A 9,513-nucleotide genomic window follows, 5' to 3' on the forward strand; every position below is an offset into this window, starting at 1 on the left:
AATTCAATAAAAGTAAATCCCAGATATAAGTACAGTACAACCAACAGAATCCTGCTGCATTGGTAAAATAACTTCTGCCATCTGTAGCGTACTGAGCAGCTTTGTACCTGGAGTATAACTATTAACAGCCTGCTAGCGGGAGCCAAGGTTCTTCATTAAAATTCAATTTACTGCGTTGCTTTCGCCTAAATGATAAAAAGATGGACGGCTCTGGAACATGGCCGACCGACTGAGCCTGCGAAACGAGGCAGACTGCAGTCTAATAACTTTTACTATCGGGTCCTCATGTTGCCTCCGGATCCCAGCGGTGTTGTATTGAATTTTTTAATGTGTACTATGGCAAACCGAGTTGGCCCAGTGAAACATGAAACTCATCTACCGTTTAGAAAGCCACAAGCCGTCCGCCTCCAGTTCATTGTGAACATTACTCTGAATCTCTTAACATAATACATTAGAAGAGATTAACAGTAAATACGGTGTGCGGTGTGCGCCAGGGAGCTGCGTTCCTGCGCTGCATGTCGCCCCCGCTGTCTTTCAAGCCACTCTCCTACCAACAAAGGGGCCTTTTAGTCCAAAATATGACATCATCAATCACAACCATCGCTCCACGTGACAGCTCGACGCTGTCCCACATGCATGACGCCAACACGCCCCCAATGAAACCGACCTCACCCGACGCGGCGCTCTTTATCCGTCGCTCCTCGCAGCCGGGCCGGACGCCGCCTTCCTGAGCTTCTCCAAGGGCGACCTGATCCTGTTGGATGAGCACGACGGCGAGCACGTGCTGAACTCGGGCTGGGCCTACGGCGCTAACGACCGCACCAAGCAGAGGGGCGACTTCCCCGCCGACTACGTCTACGTGCTGCCCACCGTCACCCGGCCACAGTACGACATCGTGGTGGGTGGTGATGCCTCGTGATGCTGGATGTATATACAGATGTATATATGAATATGTCTTTATATATGGGACTTTATTCATCCCTGAAGTGAAACCCAAGGGGTCCCAACAGCAGAAAGAACAGAGTATGACCATCACAAGTATCACAAACTAGAGAAAATGAATACAAATACGGATAAGAATATACATTGGAATATCATATATATATATATATATATATATATATATATATATATATATATATATATATATATATATATATATAAAAATTACTCATGTAAAATCAAAGTTTTACATGACATAAAGAATCACATAAAAACGCACCAATGGACTTGTGGGTTCATATGCAAACATGAACAACAACTGGAGAGCCCGTGGGTGAATCAACAACTGTATGTAAACGTCTCCTCTCATCCATGGTTGTCCTGGCTCCGCCCCCTCCCTGCAGGCCCTGGTCACCATGACGCCGGACCAGAGGAGAGAGTCCATCAGCATGACCCAGCTGTCTGAGGCGGAGCACCTGGACAAGGTCAAGCCCTACACGCTGGAGGAGTTCTCCTACGACTACTTCAGGTGCAGACGTGCACACGCTCATGTCTCTATTCGGCCACTCACAGCAATGGCTTCAAGGCTGCCTCAACAGGGCAAATAAGGGGATTGAAAGAGCAATATGGATCAAAAGATAAGGTTAAATACAAATAGAAGAAAAAAAAAAGGTACAAATAGAAGATTTGCCTAAAGGTTCCCACTCAAAAACTTCCCAACAATACCTTGTTCCCTCTCTCGATCTCTTGATGGCTCCCGTGCTTGCTCTCTCTATTACTCTCTTTCTGTCTCTTTCCGTCTCTCTCTGTCTCTCTCTGACTCTCTCGCTCTGTCTGTCTCTCTGATATCATCCCTCTCCCTTCTGCACTCTCTCCAGACCCCCTCCTAAGAGCACTCTTAGCAGGGTGATGATCCCCAAGGCGCGGGGGAAGGAGCGTCTCTGGAGCTGCACCAGGGAGCCCCTCAAACAGCCTCTGCTCAAGAAGGTGCTGGCCCACGACGAGCTCTCACAGGAGGCCTGCCTGGCTTTCATCTATATCCTTTCCCGGGTCTTGTGTTGTGTTGTGGTGTGTTGCGGCTACAGGGACAAGAGCCTATCCGCTTGACTAGCCTAGCCTCAGCCGAGCCTCTTGGTTAGCTTAGGGATAACAGGAGAAAAATTGAGAACAGTTGAACTGTATTCTTAATAAAACAAAAACATTGAAGATTAATTTCGATGCAATCTTGGTCGTCTGCCATAACACCTGAGCATGTGCCACATTCTCAGCTTATGTGGAACTCCCGCCACTGACAGTATGTGTTGTTTTGGTCAATGATTTGACCCCCTAGCCTGTTCCACGGACAGTGTATTGAACCCTTGACCAGGGTCCTCCACCTGTGATGAAGTACATGGGCGACTACCCGTCCAAACGCTCGCGCTCTGTCAACGAGCTGACCGACCAGATCTTCGAGGGCGCGCTGAAGACCGAGGTGCTCAAGGATGAGATCTTCTGCCAGATCCTCAGACAGCTCACAGACAACAACGTCAAGTAGGCTTGTGTGTGTGTGTGTGTGTGTGTGTGTGTGTGTGTGTGTGTGTGTGTGTGTGGTGTGTGGGTGTGTGGGTGTGTGGGTGTGTGGGTGGGTGGGTGGGTGGGTGGGTGGGTGGGTGGGTGGGATGTGCATTTGTATGTATCTGAATTTCTAATATTAATTTAATGGATATTCCTCAACTAATACCTTTAGTTCGTGTTGTCTTGTTTGCCTTCTAAAGCACTTTGTATTGCAGGTTTGCAAAAAAAGTACTTGGATTGATTGTGTGTGTGTGTGTGTGTGTGTGTGGTTGTGTGTAGGTACAGCGAGGAGAAGGGCTGGGAGCTGCTGTGGCTCTGTACCGGCCTGTTCCCCCCCAGCAACGTCCTGCTGCCTCACGTCCACAAGTTCCTGCAGGCCAAGAAGCACCACCCTCTGGCCCCAGACTGCATGCAGCGCCTGCAGAAGGCCTTGCGGTAATCACACACACACACACACATACACATACACATACACATACACACACACACACACACAAAAAGGTCCTTCTTTTTTGCCCATTCTTGATTGAACCCTCTGTTGGAGGCTATGGTTAAAACCCCTTTGAAGGTTGAAGCAATGCTTTTCATATAATTAACCTAATCCAAGGTCTGCCGACATAATAATCTCAAATCTAGCTGTCTTTACTAAATTATCAATGACATTCTGGGGGTGGAATGCACAGAGCCTGGGCCGGAAAATAAGAGGCGGAGTAAGGCCTTGTTTCCTGTTTCATAACAGAGATAAGTGGAGCTGTCCAACACAGTGGATTTGGACTGCAGTAGCCATGTACACGCTGTGCTACATCTGGTCACTTCAAGATGTCAATCGGATGTCTGATTTTGAGACTACCCACATTGTTACACAACAGGATTAGGCTAAACTTTTAAGTGGTCGATTTAGAGACATTTCCTTTGTCTTCTAACATCAGAGGAGCAGTTGTTGAACCACGTGCCACCATTGGATGGCTTTTAACATTTACATGAGCCACCAGGAGCCCATATTGAACACTGTCCCTGTCCCCTAGGAACGGATCCAGGAAGTACCCCCCTCACCTGGTGGAGGTGGAGGCCATCCAGCATAAAACAACTCAGATCTTCCACAAGGTGTACTTCCCGGACGATTCAGACGAGGTAAGAATAGTGCAGATTTCATGTTACATGGGGGTTGAGCGTAGCGGCTAGGGAGAAACGTTGACTCCCTGGGTGCGGTCCCTGATGTCCGTAGCTCGCCTGGTCTGAGACGTACCTGTATTCATAGTCAGTTGCTTTGGATAACACCATCTGCTTTAGTGAAATAGGGAAAAGTCTTTAAAGGCCTGTTTATGCCAACTGGTCTTGTGTGTATGTGCCCGCCTCTAGGTGTTTGAGGTGGAGTCGAGCACCAAAGCAAAGGATTTCTGTCACAACATATCAGGACGGCTGATGCTGAAATCCTCCGAGGGGTTCAGCCTCTTTGTAAAGATCACTGACAAGGTAAGGGCATATGTAAAACCGTCCCATGACACTATGTGGGGAAACTGTAAAGTGGGTGTGAGCTAGCGTGTGTGCTAGTGTGTGTGTGCCTACATGGGTCTGCATGGAGGTGTGATGACGCCTCGACTTACTTTATGTTTTCGTCTCTGATTCTCCGTGTGTTTTTGTTCAATGTGTGCTGTATGAATAAGCCATTATATTTTGGGAGATGATTATTTTATTAGGTTTTCTTGAATCATTTTTGATCATTGTTTCTGTTTTTGAATAATAATTCATTCAAGGTATATCAGTATATATTCCCTCATCCATAATTCTCTATGATATGGTTGGTAAATGGTTGTCTGGGGGTTTCCCTAGGTCATCAGTGTGCCAGATGGGGACTTCTTCTTTGACTTTGTGAGACACCTGACCGACTGGATCAAAAAAGCCAGACAAGCAAAAGATGGTAAAAGAAGAGCACTGTAAAACAATTGCTAAGATAAGGGTTTGGCAAAGATAAGGCAATTTGTTGAATCAGCATTTAAAAAAAACGAATACAATGTAGCTACTGGTATTCATTTTATATTTTTAGAAAAGTGTCTATCTGCTGCAGTTATGGGTAGCAGTTGGTCAATTTTTCCACTCCTGGGATGCTGTAACAGAGAATGTGAATTTACTAAATGTGCTGTGTGTAAATGGTACCTCCTCTCCTCCTTTGTAGTATTAGTAGTATTGTGTAATGGCTAGTTTGTTCGAATCCCTGCCGAAGGGAACTGGGTTTGATCCCCACACATGTCCACAGTCTACATGTAAGTCTTCCTTGAACAAGCGGGCTTAACCCTTATCCTTACCTAATGACCTGTATCTAAATGCACCATGAGTCCTGTTTGGATTAGCCTCTGCTGAATGACTCAATAGTACATATAGTAAGTAGTAGTCTTGTTCCCTTGTGTTTGAAGGTGTAGTGCCTTCACTGACCTACCAGGTGTTCTTCATGAAGAAGCTCTGGACCAACATGGTGCCGGGAAAGGATGCCATGGCCGACTCGGTCTTCCATTACTACCAAGTAAGCGGTTCTGGTGTTGTTTTAGGTGCTGGAGAATAGCGGTTAGAATGTCTGACTCTGAGCAGAAAGGTATTGGGTTTGAAACCGGCTGTCCGCATTCCTGAAGCACGATGCCCTAACCCCTACCTGCATCTTCATCACATGTATCCGGGAAATAATAACCAGTAAATTGCTATGGATTAAAGTCTGCTTAACAATTAAATAGTATCTATGGTTATTTCCCTGTCCATGTCATTTTCTATTTTTAATGCACAATTGTGGTGTTTTATTCTCACTTTCAACGAGACATAAAAAGAAGTGTTTCTATTTGACATCTTGGAAGCTACAGTTTTGATTGAGAGCGGATCAAGTCAACCCTCTCAAGTGGGCTGATTGTGGTCATCCATATCACAATATCCTTATAATAACCTACGTACACGCATACACAAACACACCAGACTCACACACGCGCACACACACACAAACACAAAACCACAGCTCCCTCCGTAACGCCCGCCCCCCCCATGTGCGCGTAGGAGCTGCCCAAGTACCTGCGGGGCTACCACCGGTGCTCGCGGGACGAGGTGCACCAGCTGGCCGCGCTCATCTACAGGGTGAAGTACGAAGACGACAAGTCCCACTTCGCCAACCTCCCCAAAGTCCTCAAAGAGCTGCTTCCCCAGGACCAGATGAGGCTGCTGCAGCCCGAGGAGTGGAAGAGGGTGGGTTGAACATCCACAGAGAAACAAGGAGCGCCCTGGTGTGTTGTAGAGGGTGTCTGTGTGCCCAGGTTGAGGTAGGATGTCTGAAGATGTATTCTGTTTGGATCCGAACAGCCTGGAGTTCGTTGCATTTTGACATTTTGTATTTTATTCTACAGTCACACACGCATAACAGCTTCCCTAAGAGCATGTTTAAAATGATGAAAAAATCATGAATCACAAACTAAACTGCTATAATTACGCTGCTGAAATACTTTTCATACATTATTTGATAGTTGCATGGATAGTAGATAATAATGGGTGATCAAGTGCATAATAAGTGTTCATTTCAATGAATGAACAGCACGCAATTTCACAGGAGTATTCCATCTCGGATAATTGACTGCCTCCTCCATCCCTGTTTTGTATGTCTGCTTTTCCACCAGGCCATCATGGCATTGTTTAACAAGCTCTCTGGGAAGACTCGGGAAGAGTCCAAACTCTCCTTCCTTAAAATCATCTACAAGTGGCCTACCTTCGGCTCAGCCTTCTTTGAAGTCAAGGTACCGAAGTCTGTCCGTCCGTCTCTCTTTCTGTCTGTTTCTGTATAGCCATTTCTGTCTGTCTGTCTGTCTGCTAGTCTGTCAGTTGTCTGTAGTCTGTCTGTTGTTCTGTCTCTTTGTCCATCTTTTTGTCCGCCTGTCTTGTCTGTCCCTCTGTTTCTCTGTCTGTCCATCTTTATTCGCCTTGCCTGTCTGTCTATCTGTCTCTGTCTGTCTGTTTTGCTGTCAATCTCTTTGTCTCTCGGTCTGTCTGTCTCTGTCCATCTCTTTGTCAGCATGTCTGTCTGTCTATCTGTCTGCCAATCTGTCTGTCTGTATTGGTGCTGATTTTGATGAAGTGGTCCCATGTTTCTTCTGCAGCAAACCACAGATCCAAATTACCCAGAGACCCTCCTGATAGCCATCAACAAACACGGGGTCAGTCTCATCGATCCAAAGTCAAAGGTGGGTCTGCATTTTATATAGATACAAGTACACTGTTTGGATAGGCACAAGTACACCGTTTGGATAGGCACAAGTACACCATTAGGATAAGCACAAGTACACCATTAGGATAGGCACAAGTACACCATTAGGATAGGCACAAGTACACCATTAGGATAGGCACAAGTACACCATTAGGATAGGCACAAGTACACCATTTGGTTAAGCACAAGTAAACCATTTGGATAGAAGTACATATTTTTGTGTGAAGGGATTTATCACCTCTTAAATATACAGTGAAAGACCGGAGGAAGGACATTTCTATATTAACTTGTTATCTCATTATTTTTGTTGAACAGGACATTCTGATCACGCACCCCTTCACCAAGATCTCCAACTGGAGCAGTGGAAACACCTACTTCCACATCACCATCGGCAACCTGGTCCGCGGCAGCAAGTTACTGTGTGAAACCTCCCTGGTAAATCCTATTGAATATCATGACATGTGTAATCACGTTTAACGTGTTACTTTATATATTATATATAATATATTATATTATACGTGGGCTGGCTGTTAATGGCCTCATCTTACGGCAACAAGACGGATGCAGACGTAGAACTTATTTATCATTCAGCCCTATCAATAGAAGAATATTAAATGTATTGTGCCTTACAGTGTTTTATATTTAGGGTGACTAAATATCACTAACTGCCGGATACTCTTCAAACATATTTTTTCTCTCCCAGGGCTACAAGATGGACGACCTTCTGACCTCTTACATCAGTCAGATGCTAACAACCATGACCAAACAGCACAGTTCCCGTGGCAACAGCAAGTAGAATCATGTGCCCGGAGTACCCGATCTACCCGCTGCTCTGTGGTGTCTCTGTCCTGCCTCTGTCTCCGGTGTCATCACTACGTCCTTCCCGATCCCAACCTCGGGCACCGTGGGGGACACGCACACAGAGACACACTGGACACGTGGTGTGTCTGCTCAGTGAGACGACAGTAACACCTTGATGGCTGTTTTCTTTTTAACTGTGCTGCTGCAAAGTTTCACAGCAGACGCGAGTCCTGTCTGAAAACAAAAGTAGAAGAAGAAAAATAATCACCTCCTGCCTTTCATTTGAATCCTTTCGTTTCCGTAAGGGACCACAATAAAGAGAGGTGCATGCTGGGATGCTTTACGGGGCGGGGGCGACTGGCCGGGCTCTCTGCCTCTTTGCTGCCTTGTCACAGCAGACAGAGTTGAACTGATGGAGAGTTAAACATGAGAGCGTTTGTTTGAGTACCAAAGCTGGCAACCATCAGTGGTCCCCCAATGTTTTTTAAAATGAAGTTTTGGGGATGTAGGTTAATTTGGAATTTCCTATTTCATTGGACTTTATAATCGAGACACAATGTACCTAAACATACTGAAATGAGGTGACAGGGGGTCTGGCCAGGGGTATTACTTATGTTATGCATCTGTGCTGATTAGGTTGATGGTGGTTCGGTAAGGCAATTCGTTGTTCATGTTAATGTCAACATTTGTGTTTTAGAAAAACATATCAAAAACTTTGCGTTTTGAGATCAGAGGCTTGTGTTGACTACATAGGACGCTCAATTAATCGGCTCATTTCAATCTAGAACACTTTGTCCGGTAACTCATATTGACGGAACAGAGCCAGTGGCAGCAGCATCTTACTTTGCCTTATAATGCGAATGGCATTATCTCATCAAGGCGAGTATGACGTCATTAGCAACAGAGTCAATCACATGTTCAACTCAGCCAGGTAGAATGCTGCTTGCTCTGCTTGGATAGGTTTGTAGGTTGTTGTTTTTCTGTAAATGTCAAACATTTTAACATAAATTGGATATGTTCTTGTGGGAATACTGGCAGTTTAGAATACTATACATCTACATGAATCTTGTTGATGCTTTTTTTAAATACAATTATTTCACCTTGCCATAAATATATACGTAGTTATCAATGTTATTACTAATTCATGTTACTCTTTGCCCATTGAAAAAGAAAAATCCAGATGGTACTAGATGATTATTTAGGCAATGATTATATTTATTTATAGTTGTGTAACTAAATACAGTTATGTATAGTAACACTATCCAAAAAACTCTAGGTTTCAGGCGTTCAAAACACTCACTTGTGTCTTGGTTGTATGACCAAATCTAAGGCATTTAGACCAGAAATGTAAAGAAACCTGTTGCTTAAAACGTTTTATCATTCTAATGTGTTTTACAATAAACACATCTCATTCAAGTTGTTCAACAGTTATAAAAAGATAGGTAGCAAAATAGAGCGATTATTGTGATAAAGAGATGGATAGATTGAGAGATGGGAGTTAGTTTACAATTAAGAAATGGCTACTCATGACAAAATAAGTCTTGTATTATACAGAGTGATTCAGTGGCACATAAAGCAACCAATAAATTCATATTCCACAACTATTCACATTAAGTATTGCATTTGACTCTTTTCATGTGCGATTTAATTAGAGTGAATATTAATTATATCATGCATAATTATGTATGCATTCTGTAAGCTTATCTCATATGCAATATATTGTGCTTGTGTTTTTTTACATAGCATATCTACATATTTCGTTGAATGGAAATATATATTCTTATGTTGTGTCATTTCATGTGGCTTGTAGGAGCACTGACATTCTAATGAGAAAAAAAAGTGTATATTATCTATAATATAATATACTCTCCTTTTGTCAAACTGTACTAAAAAGAGCAAATCCAGATTCATCAATCAAATCATCCAAACAGATGTTTCACAGGGGCGTTCTAGAATAAATCATCAATTATCTTAGGATTTCTTCAACT

The 9,513-nt window shown here is 43.9% G+C and overlaps 1 protein-coding gene across 1 annotated transcript in view; it reads left to right on the plus strand.

The window, feature by feature from the left end:
• myo7ab (myosin VIIAb) overlaps positions 1 to 7,520 on the plus strand; it is a gene marked incomplete at both ends in the record, with an annotated part of 32,755 nt that extends 25,235 nt beyond the window's left edge. Inside the window, 14 exons of the mRNA XM_079739055.1 lie at positions 708 to 898; positions 1,347 to 1,471; positions 1,821 to 1,989; positions 2,330 to 2,472; positions 2,776 to 2,931; positions 3,522 to 3,627; positions 3,856 to 3,969; positions 4,327 to 4,414; positions 4,908 to 5,014; positions 5,530 to 5,715; positions 6,141 to 6,257; positions 6,618 to 6,701; positions 7,040 to 7,159; positions 7,428 to 7,520. Of these exons, the coding sequence (XP_079595181.1) occupies positions 708 to 898; positions 1,347 to 1,471; positions 1,821 to 1,989; positions 2,330 to 2,472; positions 2,776 to 2,931; positions 3,522 to 3,627; positions 3,856 to 3,969; positions 4,327 to 4,414; positions 4,908 to 5,014; positions 5,530 to 5,715; positions 6,141 to 6,257; positions 6,618 to 6,701; positions 7,040 to 7,159; positions 7,428 to 7,520 (1,799 nt within the window). The remainder of the gene's footprint in view (positions 1 to 707; positions 899 to 1,346; positions 1,472 to 1,820; positions 1,990 to 2,329; positions 2,473 to 2,775; positions 2,932 to 3,521; positions 3,628 to 3,855; positions 3,970 to 4,326; positions 4,415 to 4,907; positions 5,015 to 5,529; positions 5,716 to 6,140; positions 6,258 to 6,617; positions 6,702 to 7,039; positions 7,160 to 7,427) is intronic.
• Between the last annotated feature and the right edge of the window lie 1,993 nt (positions 7,521 to 9,513).

This window comes from Pollachius pollachius, assembly GCF_949987615.1.
Source record: "Pollachius pollachius genome assembly, chromosome: 6".
Taxonomy (NCBI): Eukaryota; Metazoa; Chordata; class Actinopteri; order Gadiformes; family Gadidae; genus Pollachius; species Pollachius pollachius.